The 18,266-nt window shown below is 41.7% G+C and overlaps 4 protein-coding genes across 10 annotated transcripts in view; 2 read left to right on the top strand and 2 right to left on the bottom strand.

Moving 5' to 3' along the window:
• Positions 1–5,551, top strand: part of rtkna (rhotekin a) — a 54,691-nt gene extending 49,140 nt beyond the window's left edge. For 3 of the 4 annotated variants that reach the window (XM_085181456.1, XM_085181458.1, XM_085181459.1), the window contains exons 7-11: positions 342–448; positions 642–776; positions 1,718–1,883; positions 2,018–2,122; positions 3,091–5,551. In XM_085181456.1, the coding sequence (XP_085037582.1) occupies positions 342–448; positions 642–776; positions 1,718–1,883; positions 2,018–2,122; positions 3,091–3,803 (1,226 nt within the window). In that variant the 3' untranslated portion in view covers positions 3,804–5,551. The remainder of the gene's footprint in view (positions 1–341; positions 449–641; positions 777–1,717; positions 1,884–2,017; positions 2,123–3,090) is intronic. The other variant, XM_085181457.1, reaches the window with a different exon arrangement.
• On the bottom strand, positions 3,793–9,401 carry mblac2 (metallo-beta-lactamase domain containing 2). The gene is made up of 3 exons (XM_085181483.1): positions 8,792–9,401; positions 6,960–7,174; positions 3,793–6,676 (listed from the first exon to the last, which is right to left on the bottom strand). Exons 1-3 carry the CDS (start codon positions 9,231–9,233, stop codon positions 6,503–6,505), a joined length of 831 nt encoding a protein of 276 aa, XP_085037609.1. The 5' UTR covers positions 9,234–9,401; the 3' UTR covers positions 3,793–6,502.
• An 87-nt stretch (positions 9,402–9,488) lies between these two features.
• Positions 9,489–13,374, top strand: polr3g (polymerase (RNA) III (DNA directed) polypeptide G). Of its 3 annotated transcripts, XM_085181489.1 has the most exons (9): positions 9,489–9,662; positions 9,752–9,775; positions 9,960–10,091; positions 10,781–10,910; positions 12,530–12,595; positions 12,683–12,742; positions 12,832–12,893; positions 12,974–13,093; positions 13,188–13,374. In XM_085181489.1, the coding sequence occupies exons 3-9, from the start codon at positions 9,981–9,983 to the stop codon at positions 13,275–13,277; spliced, it is 639 nt and encodes a 212-aa protein (XP_085037615.1). In that variant the 5' UTR covers positions 9,489–9,662; positions 9,752–9,775; positions 9,960–9,980; the 3' UTR covers positions 13,278–13,374. The 3 variants fall into 3 exon arrangements, with proteins under 3 accessions (XP_085037615.1, XP_085037616.1, XP_085037614.1); XM_085181490.1 differs by lacking the exon at positions 9,752–9,775; XM_085181488.1 differs by having other exon boundaries at positions 9,489–9,775.
• A 763-nt stretch (positions 13,375–14,137) lies between these two features.
• lysmd3 (LysM, putative peptidoglycan-binding, domain containing 3) lies at positions 14,138–16,905 on the bottom strand. 2 transcript variants are annotated; one of them, XM_085181478.1, is made up of 3 exons: positions 16,756–16,905; positions 15,607–15,882; positions 14,138–15,078 (listed from the first exon to the last, which is right to left on the bottom strand). In XM_085181478.1, the coding sequence occupies exons 2-3, from the start codon at positions 15,871–15,873 to the stop codon at positions 14,380–14,382; spliced, it is 966 nt and encodes a 321-aa protein (XP_085037604.1). In that variant the 5' UTR covers positions 15,874–15,882; positions 16,756–16,905; the 3' UTR covers positions 14,138–14,379. The 2 variants fall into 2 exon arrangements, with proteins under 2 accessions (XP_085037604.1, XP_085037605.1); XM_085181479.1 differs by having other exon boundaries at positions 15,607–15,929; positions 16,756–16,899.
• Positions 16,906–18,266: the final 1,361 nt, after the last annotated feature.

The raw sequence follows: 18,266 nt of genomic DNA, 5'->3' as shown, positions 1-18,266 counted from the left end.
GTAATAAAGGCTGCGCTAGTGAGGTGACTGCTGTGTAAAGCTGTAATGATGCTGGATAACAAGGGTCCAGACCCTAACACAGACAGGCCTCTAGTGTTTTATTCATTGGCCCTGCAGCCTGCTGTAAAGTTTCACTGCCAAACTGCACGACGCTCCCTGCAGCTGCCATCCTTTTATACCCCAGTGTGTGCTAAAGGGGGGACGGTGTGACGTGAGGATGCAGTGTGTGTCGGTTTGTGTGTGTGGATGCATGTTTCTGTGTGGAATTTTAATGGCATGGGAATATTTTTATTTATTTATAGTGTTTATTTTTTCCCCATCCATCTATTCCCTCCCTGCAGAAGAGTGTTCGTACTGGCTGCCACTCTATGGTAGTGTGTGTTGCCGCCTCGCAGCTCAGCCTCACTGTATGACCCAACAGATGATGAGCGGGTGCTTGAAAGTTAAGGTAAGCTGGCAAGCCTGCAAATGTGCGTTGCTGCGAACAGTTCCTCCAAGGGTTGTGCTAGATTTTTTGGCATGTATCCACACTTTTTATTCTTTTTCTCCCCTACCACATTCCTGTTCTCTCAATCTCATGTTGTCTTCTCTCTTTGTGTGCGTATTTTTTTTTTCCTTTATTCCATTTTTTCTTTACCTAGCAGCAGTGTGGAGGTGACCCTCAGAGTTGGACAAAAGTTCACGCCGTTCTCAAAGGAACAAGCCTTTTCTGCTACTACCGGCAAGAAGATGTGGAGGCTAACGTTGAGCCAGCTTTCACTATTGGCATCAACAAGGTCAGCAAAGAAATCTGAAAGGCAGTATATTATCTCTTTGAGCCCGATCCAGCCTTAGAGAAGCAGTAGCTGCATATTTTTGGTAACACCTAAGGCATCAGAATAGATGGTAAGAAAACAAGCTTGTGGATTACCACACGTTTAAATAACAAGCTCACTGGTAGACTCTGAGCCTAAAGAGAAAATTTAGCTCTTTTCTTTGCAGCGGTTCTCAAGGTTTATTTTAAAAAGCCGCCCAGAGCTGTCAGAATCGAGCTCCATTGAGTTCATGAGTACCAAACTGCGGTTTGTTACCTTTTGAGGTGTGACTGTAGAAACGTTCATCAGGCCTGTAAAGGCACATTTCTACTGCTCAAAGCTTTGTATACACAGGGAGACCCCTCTATCCAATTGAAAGTCATAATTCTCTCTTGCCATCATTTTTCCCTGCATCAAATAAAGATCAGTCAGCTGGCCAGTCACGCTCTGAATCATCTCATTTCCTGTGTCTTTAAGAGTCGATTCCTAGACTGCTTCACAATCTTTCTGTAGTGACGCACTCGGTCTTTTGTGTCCTCTGACCTTGAGCACGCTGATAACCTAAAGCCAAGTCAATCAGATCAGGTCTGTATGATCTTTTGTGCGGCTCACATTAGGGGAGACAGAAAGAGGGAGCGCAGCATGGCAAAGGCGTGAACAGGACAACACTGCCATCTAGTGGTCATAGCCATACCTAGCCATATTTAGAGTACAGCAAGTTATGGGAATTGGGAGTCAGCATCCTTTTGTTGGATAATTGCTGGAGGGAAATGGTTTGGAAGAGCACTAATTGGTGACTTTATTAATCAGGGCTTATTTGCAGTGGAAACTTATTCATTCAACCACACTGTACTGCCATTCATTCCCTGCTGTAGACATTTTTGCGGTAGATGATTGTATTCTTTGCCACTCCTGTGTTTCAGGAGACCAGAATACGTGCATCAGAGAAAGACCCTCTCAGTAAAGTTCAGAATATCTGCATCAGCAACCATTACGGAGGGGAGGAGGTTACGCACACTGTGACCACAGACAGCCGCGAGGAGACACACCGCTGGATGGAAGCCTTTTGGCAACATTTCTACGATATGAGTAGGTCCTTATGTGTCATTTAAACCCACAACATGTGGTCGTTTAACATGTGTTTTAAAGGACAGCATATAGTGCCGTATATTCTCCATCTGCTGCTTGATTTGTTGATGGTGACGTTTGTCTCCAATGTACAGGCCAGTGGAAACAATGCTGTGATGACTTAATGAAAATTGAACTGCCATCGCCGCGAAAACCAGCTCCTATCACACCGAAACAAGGCTCTTTGTATCATGAAATGGGTAAGAATTGTCCTTGTGTCAAGGTGTTTTTTGGTCACTTATAACCTAATGTGAAAAATAAAGCAGGGAATCAAAACACTGTGCCTGTATTGCATGTGGCTGCGTCTGTTTCTTGAGTGCTGTCAATTACGTTTTCCTATCCGATTTCTCAAACTCACTCTCTGCTTCACTTCTCTGTGCTCTAAATAGAAGGGTTCTTATCTCTGACGTGCTGACTAACTTGTCTTCTGTTTCTCTATTCCTCTTTTTCCTTTTCACATTCCTTTGTATGTCATATCTATCCTTCCTCGCCATTTCCTGTTCCCCATTTCCCTTATTTCCGTGTGAAATTCATTTCATCACACTTTTCATAAACTTTCACCGTTCATTGTAATGGTTGAATTATCTTGATGCATGAATGAAATCTTTCTTTGTTTTCCCGTCACTCCTGTTTGAATGAGCATGCATCCTTTTCCTTTTTTGTCATGTCCATTAAAATTGCCAAACTACCAACTTTTCCCTCATCCCCGTCTCTGCTCTATCCCAACTCTCTCACCAACCTCCCTGTTGATTTTCCTAACCCTGGCAGCTCCTCTTGCCACACCCTCCTGTGAGGGTCTTCTGCTGCAGGATAACGCTGTGTCTGCTGAGATTCGTGCTCTGCTCTCATCCTATTACAACGACAGGTGAAGTAACAGGACTAGGATTCAACGTGAATTGGTTTGTGGTAAATGTTGCAATCCCAAGAAGCTGGACTCTGCATTCTGAATAGAATTATGCAGTATTGTAATCTGCATGAATTGGAAAGATGTCATGACTACACTCAAAATGTTAAAAATATCCTACAGTAATTGCTATCTTTAGCACTTGTTCTAAAAACACCCTGCAATTTAGATTTAATCCCAGGAAAAACTGATCAGTCTGTAAAACTGGTCTCAGGTTTACTCCATGGCGGCATACTAATAAGATTTGCTGCTTTTCTCTTGCAGTTATTGAGTCATCTGATGACCTCAGCAGCACCGTGTCAGACATCCTGGCTCGGAGAATGCAGGAGCTGGAGCTCCGTAGCCAGCTAGGCACCTCTCCCACCTGGATGTCTGCGTTTGAGGAGAGCAATGCCAGATGTACTGGCCGCTCTCGTCACTGTACTCGCATGTCTGGCCACAGCCCCTGCACCCCTCATCGACTGCCTCGGAGTCCTGTGAGTCCTCACCGCTGCCCACAGCTCGGCCTGCTGTCTTCAGACGCAAGTCTGACCTCAGATAGCGACAGCCACTGTAGCACCAGTCCCTGCTCTCACCACCACGGCTGGCCTGAACCTACTTCCAGCTACTCTCTCTTGTCATCTTCCCCCTCGCGTCTGAGGCCACGCACTCTTTCTCTGGATGCTAAGCTCAGCACCCTTCGAGGGAGAGGGTACGGAGGTGGTGGGACCTTCCAGTGTTCCTGCCAGCCGCCTCCCTCGTCCCTGCTTGCTCCTCTCCCCATCTCCAGTCGCTCCCCCCGGTCAAAGCACAGCACGCAAACCACGCTATCCTGCTCCAGCTCCACCTCAAGCAACAGCTCCAGCAACAGTGAGGGCAGCCACAGCCCAGAGTCATCAGAGGGAGGCCCCTTCTCTAGGCCCTCCCCAGCTCGACGCAGCCTAAGAAACCTCAGGGCCAGACTTGATCCTCGCAACTGGCTCCAGAGTCAGGTGTAAACTTCATTTCTGACAGTGTTTTTTTTTTTTTTTTTTTTTGCTTGCCTAAAGGCAACAGTGCTTATTAAACCACGGTTTAACTAGCTTAACACACGTGAACCAAACTCAGGCAATCTGCGATGCCACATGCACAGCCCTGAGAAGGATGCCTCCAGCCTGCCTCTTGGTGGAGGACGAGCCATGGAAGACCCTTCTTGGGCGAACTGGAATGTCTTCTAACACAAAAGACAGGTGACAATCACTGCAGGAGTCTCTGACATTTGCTCGGTTGCCACAGTGTTTCAAAACAGTCCAAAAGTATTTGGGAGGTACTCTGCTTGCTTTGAGAATTGATGGTAATGCTGCTTGGAAGAAGGTGATGCTAACAGATAAGGGCATGCTCAAATTCATGCCACACTAGGTCTACTTTCTGTCTTTGAGAATCTGATTTTGAAACTGGAAAAAATAAAAACAAAGTGAAAAAAAGAACACACATTTTGAGTGGCCAGTGATCCTGGCCACTCAAACATGTCTGTTAATGCACTAGTCGTATTTTGACTGGATGTTTCCTGTTATGTTCAAAAAGTTTGCAGTGTTTGCAGTATAGAAGCCAGTTAGCATGAGGTAATATGAACACACAAGACAAACAGGTAAAACCAGTCACGATTTTCCCAATATTAGAGACTGCTATGTGTAGAGTTAAGGGTTATTTGTCGCCTGTACTGTGATACTTGTTTCAGTCTACTTATTATTCATGCTATTTGTGGGGTCTCCCAGAACGACTATGCACCATTTTTGTTTTCATGCATGTTTTGACTTGCAGTTAAAATATTTCTTCATCAGATCATTTCAAATGACTCTGCAAGTGCTCATACTTACTGTACTAGTTACGACTGCGATCTCTTCAGGGTAAAAAAAAATCTGTGCTCTCCTCTTATCTGCACACTATTGACAGGCTGCCATCAGACTAAGTAATAGATTTGTATGCACACAGTGCAATTCCTAAGCAAACTAATTATAACCAAAGCTCAATTATTATTGAAAACCCAAGCCATACTAATCTGCAGCATTGTTTGTTTTCAGTTTCCAATCCTGCCGTCCAGCGATTTATTATCACGCAACAAAGAAAGAAAACTGATTAAATCTTGGCGAAATTCTAAAAAACATTCTAAAAAAAAAAAGTGTGCTTACATGAACTCTAGTCAGTCACCTTTGTAATGATTTGTTAACACTTCCGCCAATTTCTTGTTACATTTTTGCTAGTTAGACAGTCAGTGCAGTTACTTCTTCTTACAGAAAACCTTATAGGAGGGTTGGTGTTGTCATTGCAGTAAAGCTTTGCCTCTTTTTTCCCCCCGTTTCCGTGTTTATTGTGGACTCTGGAAGCCGTTGCCCTCCTGGGGACTCAGAACTCGAATCATTTTTACTAAGATCTGTCGTATGCTGAACGACAGCATTTGTTACTGTAAATTAATTTTTATAAGTTAACAAATAAACCTCCTGTATTTGTTTGGGTTTTTTTTGTTACATTACTGAATTTGTTATAAATGCAGCTGTGTTGATATTTGATGATCATAATATTAGATAACGTGCAGATCTTTTAACTGTCACAGATAACATTGAATGTTATAACCTTGGCGGAGTTTCCCGTGTTGGCAGGCTTCGTGTTCTGCATGTATGCCATCCTCGGAGGTGAACTGAAAACGAGAGATGTGGAAATCTCGTGTTTAAATAATATAACATTAAATAAATGTTTTATGAATTAAAAATTGTCTTCTTTTCTTATGTATCCAAATTAACATGTTCTATAAATATTTTTATATGTATATTTTTATGGTGAAATTCTTTAGTAATGCATTGAACTTAAAAATAAAATCTGATATTTCTGTTAGAAGGTTAAATCATGCTACTTTTCTTAATTTTGTACACTAAAAGCCCCCCAAATTAAACCCTTTCCATGCATTGAGAGAGGTTTCCATCAGATCAGAAAATTACTTTAAGTTCTCTATCCTTTGAACATGTGTCGGATCATATTCCATCCACTTCTGTTCTGCCCCTTTTTCTCTCTCTTGCAACAAATCCCATTTGAGTTCCCCCTGGAGAAGCAAATCCACTTAGAAGCCGCCGCAATCTGTGCTTGCAAAAGACTCAAAAAGTAGGTAGAACAGAGACTTTTATTGTCTATGTTTCGATAGCAAAGCCGCAGATTAGTCAATAGTACAAAGCACAATTACAAACATCGGAGGTAGTCGACACTGAGTCTTCACTGAGCATTGTAATATGCATAGAGAACACTATGGCCATAATGACTTTGTTTCAAATGTCTCAGAGGAAAACCCAAAGCGCCCTGTTCTGTTTGTAGTGCAGAGTTGTGCTATTGTTGTGCTATTGTAACTTCACATATGCTTAAAGTATAAAAATCAAACACTGAATTATATTAACACCAACATATACATATTCATCAGCATATAAGACCAGTAAATATTTTTTATAATGTACTTCATATAGTGCTGATTATTGACTTATGTAACCCAGTAGGGACATTTCACACAAAGTTTGGCAATTACTTGACTTTCAGCTGGATTACATAAGTAAATGGACAGCGTTACGTTAAGTTGCAGATAAAACAGAGGTAACCCCGCCCCCACCCTTCCATGTCCTCCATACTAAAACATCTCTCTTTGTGCACTTGCTTCCTGCAGCTCAATGACCCACTCTCATTAGCAGGCACACCGTGGGTTGCACACCCGCAGCGCCACCCCAGCCAGACTCCTCCAGGCAAACGTGGAGAACTTTGCAGGGCATGTTTCAGCCCTGCTGATGTACGTGGAGGCAAGCCGATGGAGCCGCTTCGCACCGAATGCGTTGTAGTGTCCTGGGAAGACTTGGTCGACCTGTTAAATCAATTTTAAAGCCAATAAACATGTGTTTTATTTAACAAATAATGTTTAGTACATGTTAAAGTATATTGTTTTAAGTATTAGCACAGAAAACACAGCTTGTATATGTAGGCTAATAGATACTGGTATGCCAAATCAGCAGAGCAATATGACATTTTCATTATAAATCTATGAAATGTTGATATAAGGTGCTTTGGGATAAATACCCCTGGAGAAAAAAAAAGTGGAACTGTGTACTGAAATTGTGAGGCTGCTCTCTAGTGGGCCTTAGAGTTACCTGTTCGCTGTCCACCAGCCCAACCAGGCGCTCACAGCTGCTGATGTAGTCACTGACATGGCTGTAGGGCAGCCAGTCAATCATTGCGCCGTCATACACAACGTCGCCACTGAAAAGCAACTTATTGTCCCGGTCATGAAGGCAAATGCTTCCCCGAGAGTGTCCGGGCATGTGAAGCACAGTCAGCTGTCTATCACCAAGATTGATGACATCACCTAGGCAGGAGAAAGAGAGGTTGAGAAGGCATTAGGTTCTGATAATTATTCACACATACAAACATGGCATGAACCGTAATCACTGGCGACTATGCATTTAAAATCTTAGACTTATATATAAACTAAATGATAACTCATATTCTGGCTGACTCACGTCAGAGTTATGTTTGTGCTTTCCACATGTCACTGAGTCACACAGATTCTGTGACATTCAGTATATCATCGATTTGGTCGAGGCCAGTTATGAGTTGCACTGGCAAAAAGGGTGAAGCTGATACATCAGAGATATACCAGCTGCACTGCAGTAGTGGCTCTGACACAGCAGAACGAGTTACTCTACAATACTGCATTTTGCATTAAACCCCAGTGGATATAGCGGTTCAGCAAATACATTATTTATGATATAAGCTTTGTGTATTATTATGTGTGCTATTCTGGTGAATGTGTGCTTTACATAAAGACTCCAGTGACCAGTGCTTTCAAACAATGTATCCACTTTCACATTTATCAAGTAGGTTGATTCAGCTCGCCACCTGCTGATCTCTGACCCAATTATAATAATAATAATTTTTAATAATACAACTGTTTATTACTTGCATAGTTCACATTTCTGTATAGATGTATATCTCATATTTCTGTATAGTTTTTCATATTTATATCCTGTTCATAGCCTGTACATAGCTTGTACTCACTACAGCCTGTACATACTTATAGTTATAACATATTCATAACATACCTTCATACCGTGTACATTATAACATACCATAACAGACCCATTTCTGTAATATAGTTACATATCTATATTATTGCTAATATATATTTGTAATATATCTATATCATGGCTAAAGCACTTCTGGATGGATGCAAACTGCATTTCGTCGCCTTGTACCTGTAACATGTGCAATGACAATAAAGTTGAATTCTATTCTATTCTACTATAAAAAAAAATGTTTAAGAAAAGAGAAGACTGTGTGGTTGTTACTTCACGCAGAGGGATGCTTTCATTAAGTGTGACACCAGTCTCTGTATGCTCTTCTTCTTTCTTGGAAGTAAGAGAATACATCAAAGCCATCACACTGGCTTAAAATAGAACAGCTCTGCAGATATAGAGAATGAGCATATAGTTGCTACCAATGGAGTGTTTTGTTGTTGTTTTTTTTAAACCATACACTTCTAATCCGTCTGTACCTGCATTTCTTGGATTGGATATCCTGTTTTATGTAATGGGATAATTGCACCTGTGTAATCACCAGTCCTGGCTTCATGTTGCTGCATTGAACTGGTTCCTCTAGCCTACTTTGTAACTGTAAAAATTACTGGCAGACCGACCCCTTGTCCCATCCCCACTACCTCCATTACATATGTAATACGTTTCGATGTGTGAGCTAGCAAGTCATTGTTGGTCTTCTGCCAAATCGCTGTGCAGAATCTGAGGCTGGAAACGACTCTGTAGAGCGTACTGTACTCACACTAGGCCTGGTGCATCCATCAAGCCCATTACTGTATCGATTATGGTCCTTGTCACTAAGTGAATGCTTTTAGACCATGCTGGCATTTGATCACAGATCCATCCCTCTAGCCTAAATCAAATCTGCAAGGGCTGTATCTCCTACCTACCCTCCTGCAGTATGTGTGTGGGCTGCACAGCCTTGACTTTGTAGTGCCTTGCCCTCCATCCCGGGCTGGGAGCCTCGGCTATCTCCCTGTCGCTGAGCCAAGTGACCGTCTCGAAGTTGTCTCCGTTGGCCAGGGCATCGACCTCCGCGCTGTGGACGCCCACCTGTTGGAACTGATGCAGACCACCGGAGTGGTCGAAGTGGGCGTGGGTGGCGATGGCAAGCAGCGGGTTCTTCCTCTGCGGGTCTTTTCCCAGCAGGCCTTTGGCGTCGATGTATTCAGGTAAGCTCCTTAAGCCCAGACCCGTGTCTATCACCACGTCCTGGTGTGTGCCGCGCAGCAACCAGATGTTGGCTCGGTTCTCCGACTGGTAGAATCGCTCCTGGATCCAGAAGATTCCGTCTCCGAGCGATTTGTGAGCGTACCAGTCGACTGCAGACATCCCAGTTCATTCGCTTGTCGAAGTAGGGTTCAGTATGGTGTCGTGCTGTCAGGTGATTTATTGGGGGGAGAGGTGTAACTAGCCTACCAGCTACAGATGATATGTTTTCATTGAGGTTAATGCGATGGTGGCCGCAGACACACCCTTGTAGGAGGACACTAAGCTCACTGGGCAAACCGATAAACGACGGCAGCTTAACGTGGGTTGCAATTGGCTATACGCAAACCACGCCTCCTCTGTCGTCACGCAGAGGAGGAGCGAGTTAAAGCCACATTTACGCTTGCTGACAGTGGCGTATGGCGTGTGCAGGTTTCCCAAGCCGGTGCTAGCTAAGCAGTATAAAGTCTAAGCAGTATCTTCATTAGGTTCAGCTGAAATGTATGTGATTTTTAAGGAGTTGCCGAGGGACAGATAAAACCGGCCAGAGAGGTACATAAAAAAACTAAAACATGCGGATCCAGTAAGAGCTAAATATCGCTGTCCAGCTCTGAAGTAGACCTTGTGCTTTTTTACATTAGGCGCAGTCTACTAACAGGCTTCTAGTAAGTATTTCAACATACTATACACGTAGAGTGCGTCTCTGATGCGGACTAAAGCTTCATCGCTGGCAGAGTCACGCTAAAGGCGATGGAAGCTGTAGTACGTTAACTTTCATCAACACGTGTTGACTGGAGATATGTGGACGTGTGTGTGTGTGTGTGTGTGTGTGTGTGTGTGTGTGTGCAGGAACAGAGGAGACCTGCAGTCATGGCAGGCAAGGGTCGTGGAGTGGGTGCTTTTACCTTCAATATTGACGCTCTGGGCATCGGCAGGGGCAACATGCCAGAAGCCAGGGTGGGGCCCAGTCCTCTGTTTCCAGTAAGTACCGACACACACACACACACACACACACACACACACACACACACACACACACACAAGCAGTATGTCAGATTGCATTTCAATATAACAAATTCACCTCTAATGCTCAAAAGGGTTGAGGTCAAACTTTACTGGAGTGACTTTAGGAGAGACCTTTTTGAGAGGTAGGTGAAATTTTGCATGGGATTTGAATAGCAGACTATATACAGTGGACGTTTACTTATAAGTTAAGGTTTATTCTTTGTAATAAAATTTACGAAACATTTTACTGCATTTGTATTTAAATGAAGGCAGATGAAAGTATATTCATCGTGCTCATGGGCAACATGTGTTTAAGAGTTATGACCCAATGAGTGTCTCTCACAGGGTTCACAAATAGGGGGTAAAGGGCAATAATGTATGTGCTTATGTAAAATTCATGGCCAGGTTTTCATTGGCCATGAGTGTGTATTCCCCAAGAATATGGCAGATATTTACATGCCTCTTGGATTCTGCCAGGATGCTTTATGGGGATTTTTTTTCTTTTAAACACAGTTTAGATTATGCTTACAATGTAGTGTATTTTGATTATTCATACTCAAAAAGTTGAAAACCTTTACATGGCAGTCTGAATTTCAGTTAGATTTGAAATTTATTTGCACTTGAACATCATTAATATCGGCATTACATCATCCGTACTTCTCCAGAGCACTGATTTTAAACCAGTTCCACTGAAAGCTGGCGAGGATGAGGACTACATGCTGGCCTTAAAACAAGAGATGAGGGGAACAATGCAACGGCTGCCATACAACATCAAACCTCAGTCCAATAAAGCAGGTGAGGAGAGCGCATTAGAAACCTGACATCAGCTGAAATGACGCTGTAAGACAGTTGTCTGCTGTTGGGGAAGATAAGGCAGCTTTTAGGAACAAAGACTTTCAGTTAAGGTCATATCTGGGAAAGGGAGAGATGCAGATTAATGACAGAATATTGAGTTACAGATGTCTCATCTTGCGAAACCACAGATTTCTTTTGTCTGGATTACTGGCTTTTTAGAACTCTCCTGTTCCACAGTTGGCTAAATGTAACCATGTAAAGAAGTCGGTGTATTTTATAGGGGGAAGGGGGGGGGGGATTGCTTATTCAGCAGGGGGTCTGTGGTGAACATGACTATAGGGAAATTATCTATGAAAAGGAGGTGCACCCAGTTCTTCTGTGCAGAAGCAAATATACACACATCATGACCGATAAACAGAGAAGCAGCTGCTGCTTCATATCTACAGCCTCTTCAGCAAGACTTTCATCCCACGGCTGGGCACCACTTCCACTGTCTTAGATAGCTGTTAGACATTGTACTCCATCCCAAACCTGCAGTAAAAAGAGAGCTGGTTGATGGGCTGTAGAGCAGAACAAATATTAAATGTCTTTTAGCTCAATGAGGCCAAGGCCTATTAACGTCTCATCAGTGATCATCATTGAAAACAACTAGTCTGTCTTTGACAGGAAAAAAAGGACTTGTTTGACAGGGCTCATTGGATTGACGCACAATGGGAGAGTTGAAGGAACTCTGTGAAGATCCAAGAAGGAGAATTGATAATTTACATAATTTGGGAAAGTCTATTTGATCTATTTTTAAACAATATCAGATTCCAAGTTTTCCATTTTCTGGAAGAAGATCCGAACTGTTACCCTCAGAGGAGAGAAAATTGGTTAGGATGTTCACAGACAACCGAAGAACAACTGGGTCTCAAGTCTACCGTGAAATTGAAATTACTAAGACCAGTCGCTGAAGCGAGTTTTAATTCTTTTGCCGACCACAAAAGAATACCCTGCTCCAAAATCAACAACTTCAATTTAAATTTAAATTTGCAGCTGCCTACATGGCCAAATTCTCGTCTGGAAAAAAATCAACAACTTCAAATTCACCTTAAATCCACAGCTAGACGGTTGAAATTTTGGACACAACTGGGTGTTCAAACAGGACAGTGTTCCCAAATGCACATCAAAATTGGTTTTGGATTGGATAAAGCAAGACCAACATTAAGATTCTGGCTTTTCCAAAACCACAGCCTCAATGTTATTGAAAATTTGTGGACTATGCTTAAAAGTCGGGTCCGTCTGGGTGGGCACCATTTAGCGTTATCAATCCTTCCATCCTTCAAGAACTGCCAAAATTAATCCAAGCTTGTGTAACAAATTCTTTGGGGTTTTTTTTATTTTGTTGTTAGAGGCATTAATGATGCATGCTGTACGGTCCTTCTACTCTATAAAAATAACAGTTCAAAGAAATCATTAAAGCCCCAAATTACCATGACATTCATGCCATTGACTGTATGTAAACTACTGACCATGACAATGTGGGGTGAGGATCAAGAGTAACACTGCAGTTTGTGTTGACACACAATAGTCTAAGTGTTTTTAAGAGTATGACCTTTCTTTTGTTTACATGAAAACAGAAGTGGAGAGATACACCGAGAGATACCTGAAGCAAAGCCAGATTGATGACAATGAATGGACTCCAGGTACGTATGTAACACATCATCATGGGATTAGGTGGAACACAAAAAAAGAGGACGATGATAACATTTTTCTTGAATTTTTTTCTTTAGACTGGAACTTTTTTCCAAAAGAACTGATGCCCAGAAGAAAACGACCTCGAGCTAAAACGGGTACATTAAACACAATATGTATGAAATGACATTTCTTTTTACTTTCTTTGTTACTATAAGAATAAAGACCCAATGTTTAACTCCAACAGGCACAAAGAAAAGTGCGAAGATATCACGCAAGGACGCAGAAAACATTCTGACCAAATTAGATGTAAGCTTCATTTAAATTTACACTCAATTCTCTCTCCACATCTTTGGTGTTTCTCATGAGTAATTTGATATTAATGTCAGGAACTGGCAAACAAAGATGACCCTGAAAAATCAGATGAGGAGACTGAAAAGAAGCCGGGAAATAAGGATGAAGAAGAGGAAATTGAAGAGGAAGAATATGAAGAGGAGGATATTGAAGAGGTGCAAATTTCAAGATGTACTGCAAAATGTGTTACACATAATGATCAATATGTGCAAACTAGATCTAACATTGCTTTTTATTTGTCCTGTGTAGGAAAACGACTACATAGAAAGCTACTTCGACAACGGTGAAGATTTCGCCGCGGACAGTGACGATAATATGGATGGCGAAGCAACATACTGAGCATCTCTCAAGCTCGGACGTGCTGAAGTTAAACATAATGTGACTGCTTCTTTTGGTTAAATATTGGACATGAGTTGGGAAAGCTGTTCAGTAGAGTGGAGCGATTTCTTTTTCTGATCAAGCTTTCGTTAAAGACTAATGTAAATAAGAAATGCTGAAATGTGTGCACATGGCAATAATTTATTCAAAATAGATTGATTTATTTTTCATCCTGTAGACAGGTTTCACAGGTTGAAGGCACATACTGTTAACACACAATGTTCTGTCATAGAATATCAACTGAACACAGTGATAAAATAAAAGGGCTACATAACAAGTCGAAAAATTGTACATAATTACAAATGCGTTATTGTGGGAATATTGTGCATTTTCCTCACCATGCTCTTATTTATATTTTTGTTTCTTAATTGGGGAAAAAAAACCCACAGTTCTTTCAAGCAGGATGGAGATTCAAGAAAATTTCATTTTAACTCCAACTGATGATCAATACTGGTAGTGTACATAAAGACTGATGTTCAGTCTTCAAATAAATTAATTTTAATTACACAAAGTGGCAGCAATCCTAACTTTTCCAACAAGTACCATTGGAAAGTACAATGTAACTAACATGGCAAAAGTTACAGCTCAAACATCTTTTATACAAATCCACAGACGAGCTGAACCATTTTAATCGAATAGTTTATTCTGCAGTGCTGCTGTCTCTAACTCCCTGGGCAGCATTTGTGTGTAACTGGCTAAAAATTCTCCAGCACAGCTGACTGCAAAGACACCACCTCGAGTTTACAGGAGACACTCAGACCAACTATAAAATGCAGTCACTTTTAAAAAAGGTTGAAGCAGCACAGCATTGGTCTATCAAACCAGACATAAATCTTGCAAAGAGTTGGACCCACATTCAGTCTGTCAACTGTATGCAAATGGAGAGACACAAGTTATGATTGTGGCCACAACTTAATCTTTCAATCCTCCAAAGTTATTGTCTCCTGTATAGTTCAGCCAGCTAGATTAGAGTGATGTTTTAAAAGTTATCTGTAAATGGGAACATCAGCATAGTTCTATTAGTTCTCTGAGTTAGCGACACATTTTAGGTGGAAATTCCTTGCTATGTTTTCTCATTTTCTCTATCTCCACCGTCTTCTGCTTTGTCCGCAACCCGTCCCTGCTGAGCTCCATTAACTGCAAGCTTAGGTTGAGCATCTTCAGGAATGTCTTTACTCCCGATCAAACCGTTGCCTTGTTGAGACTCATGAGACAAGCCTTTCTCAGTTTGTGTAGGCATACCATGATGGCTGACGTCAGCTTTCACAAGAACTTCATAGTACAACAGATAAAAGATGGGTGTGACAATGCCGACAAAAAGCATGATTGCCACAGCAGTCCACCATCCCATGCCCCAGTCTGCCCCATAATAAGGATCCTTCCTCTGTACTGGTTTATATCCAGCTTCTCCTAGTAATGGCTGCTGCTGTTGCTGCGTTAAAGAGGACACAACCTCACTGAGGCCGCTCCGAGATGGTCCTGTGGATTTCACCAGCCGCTCAATGTCCTTGTCCTTCTCCATCAGGAATCCTTCCACGCTGTCAGTGGAAGAACAGGAGTCCATGGAGGATTCAGAAGGGAGAGAAGTAATGTGCGAGACCTGAGGCGGGTGTCTAGTGCCTGTGGGCGAGGCAGATTTGAGAGTAGCAGCGTTATGAGTCTCAGTGAGGACACTAAAGCGCCTCACAGGAATCTTAACTGAACGCAGGGCAAAAAAGTCCTGCTCTGTCAAAAGGTTGTTGGCACGCTTGATGTCCGCCACCTGGGATTCACAGGGGGAAAAAAATAAAAACAATTATAATTAGTAATTAATAAGCCACTTACAATTTGCTGTCTGTTAAACCTTTAGAGCCAACCACTGAATTGTACCTGAACTCTTTACATGCATATATAAAAAACCCTGATTATAATAAACTTTCCACAGACATCTGTCAATCTCACATACCTTTTCTAAAGAAAGAGCTGCTTTACATATAGTAAGAAGTCATCTTGAAACATGAAAACTACAAATATTCAATCTGAAGGTGTTAGGTTGCTTCCAATTCTTTGTCTAGCAAGCAGTTTCAATTTCAGAAATTAATAACTATCATCATAAAATAAAGTGAGCAACAGCAGCTTACCTACCTACAACTCACCTGCTTTCCTAAACATATAAAGCAACAAAGCATGTTTCTGTACGTTTCCCACGTAAAGAGAAAAGTGCAGGTATACAAAAACATACAAATGAGGATTCCAGTCCATGCTGCAAAGGAGAGGTAAGACAAACACACAAATCTAAGTAAACACATACTGAGCAATGGTACTGTAGGGCAATGCTGTTCAGAGTGTCTCCCTCCTGGATATCTCGGGTCAAATAGATAATGTCATCCATTCTCTCTTTAGAGGTGCTCCTCCGGAGTCTCTCTCTGCCACGAGGCCGAAGCTCATAGCTTTCCCCATCCTCTTCTGACATATCATTTTCTGAGCTGTTGTTTCCGAACAGATAGGCATGCCCGCCATTGGCAGGCTGCACCATGGTGGCTGACTGGAATCCATAGTGCTGGCTTCTGCTGGACATTTTTCTTCACTGTTTTAGGCAGAAGGAAACAATGGCTCAGAGCACAGGCTGATAGACTGAATCAAGAAAAAAAACGTATTAGAGTGTGCATCTTAAAATCTATGGGCTATCCAACTTACTTAACATGTGCTACTGTAGTTCAACAGAATAGGCATTAACATTTTGGCTGTATATACAGAAAACACATTAATCCTGCTATGATCTGACAGATAAGACTGATTACACTGAATGTTTTAGTCTCAACTATGATCATGCTATATGATCAGGCTAGTCAGCTCTCAAAAAGGCTCAGTCAGATCAGATAAAGGTCCACCATATCACAATTGTGAAATAACCGCAAGGCAATACTATGTTATCAGTTTAAACAAGAAGCCGTCTACTTTTGGACCAATGTAAGGCCAGACAACGAGTGCTATGTAAGCAGCATCTAGTGCTGAATGGTTTAAACAACGGGCACACCAGCAATCATCTTCTTATTCAAGTACGCAAGCATGCGAATAACTAACCAAGCCCGTAAAGTGATATGGTGGCTAAAAAAAGGTTAGCAACTATTTAGCTACGTTGTTGTCTACGAAAAGCACAATGCTGCTACACTCTCGCTTTTCTCGTAAAACAACAGTAAGGTGTAGGACGATTATATTTCAGAAATAACTGCGTAAGTTAAGAAACACTTTCTTTAAGCCATTAAACTACTGTCTTAAACAGACTTTCCACATCCTCTCCAACAAGAAGCGACATGTACAACCAAACAGAAACCCATCTCCACGGGCTAGGCTAGTGCTAACTGGAGTCCACATTTATTATGTCGCCACCGCTAATGAGCTTTGTGTCCCGTTGATCAGCAGTTGATTAAAATGTCTTTAGGAAATCGTTTACAACTACCTTTGCCTGATAAAGTGAATCCCGATCCCTCAATTGTTCTTTCTACTGTCCATACTTCCACTGGATTCTCCTTGGTCTCTCCCTGTAGTCTGTTTGTTACGTACCTGCTAACCGAACTGCTACCGCTCACGCCACGTCAACACAATATTTACGTAATGACGCTGCCACACGCGACCCCAACGCAACCTTTATTTTTTCGCCGCGAGGAGGCGCCCAACGTCAAGTAAAACTGCGTGTAAAGTAGCATAATTTTGAATCGAAATGATAGAGTTGTTTTATTTTCTCAGTTTACACCCGTGTGCTCATATTCGCGGTAGCTGCGAGGCTAAACTAACGGCTTTGTTTATAAAAGTACAACACTGTACTGTTGGCTGTGAACACTGAGGCTTTATGGGGGCTAAACCCTGCCAAACGCGTCTGTAAACAGCTAGATTAACCTTAAGCCAGACAGATTCCGTTTTGTCCTAACCTGTGTCACTATGAACAGGATATAGTTAATACAGTTTACTCTACTTAAATACAGAGTAAACTGTATCATTTATATTCTGAATTACGTACCTGTTGGTTACCACTGCTGACCCTAGGATATACAGTACTGCTAAAAAAAAAAAAAGTCTAAGAGACTACGCATAAAGAAAAAACATTTTTTGCACAATTCTAATAAGTCTGAAAGTCAATATTTGGTATGACCACATTTCTTCAACATAGCCTGGACTCTCTTAGACAAGCTTTCTTGCAATTTCTTAAAGTAGCCTCCAGGAATAGTTCTCTGAGATTCTTGAAAGACATTCAAAGCTCTTCTTTGGATGTTTTCTGTGGGTTTTTTTGTTCCGGGTGTGCGTTTGGTATCATCATCACACTAAAAAAAAAAAAAAGCTGGTGCCAGAAACACTCTTTCCGCACTCTTTCTGGTGTTGCATGGTGCCTCAAATTCTGACAGCAAAATTTATGGAGTTATGATCATAACTCCATAAATTTTGCCAAGTTCCCCAACACCATGTGGCTTAAATGCAGCTCAAAATAATGACAGAGCCTCCACTGTGATTTACAGATGGCTGGACTCTGTACATAATGAAAATGATTTGAACCAAAAATCCGAACCAAAATGTTTGGATTAATCACTCCGCAAGACCTGTTGCCACTGATTTTCAGTCTCGTTCTTGTGTAATTTGGCATACCTCAGCTTTTTCTCCCTGTTTTCCTTCCTCATGACTTATTGACAGCCACCTTTTCCACAGACCATTTCTGATGAGGCTTTAGTAAACAGAAGATGGATCAACCTACGGGCCAGATCCATCTCGAATGTCATATGTTACGTCTTTGCTGGATTTATTTGTCTATTTCTTAAGGATATGATTTTCAGATACTGTTCGTCTGCTGTAGATAATTGTTTTAGCCTTGCCACTTGTTCATTTTCCTCAAATATTGGCTAAAGATAGAATTTGATTTATTTATTTTTATCCGTTACGTGTAAAGACGACACTGCTTCCTCATTTGAGTTAGTTGCCTGT

This window comes from Neolamprologus multifasciatus, chromosome 12 (assembly GCF_963576455.1).
Source record: "Neolamprologus multifasciatus chromosome 12, fNeoMul1.2, whole genome shotgun sequence".
Classification (NCBI taxonomy): domain Eukaryota; kingdom Metazoa; phylum Chordata; class Actinopteri; order Cichliformes; family Cichlidae; genus Neolamprologus; species Neolamprologus multifasciatus.
The sequence above is the reverse complement of the archived record's forward strand: the minus strand, read 5'-3'. Positions and strand labels throughout refer to the sequence as shown.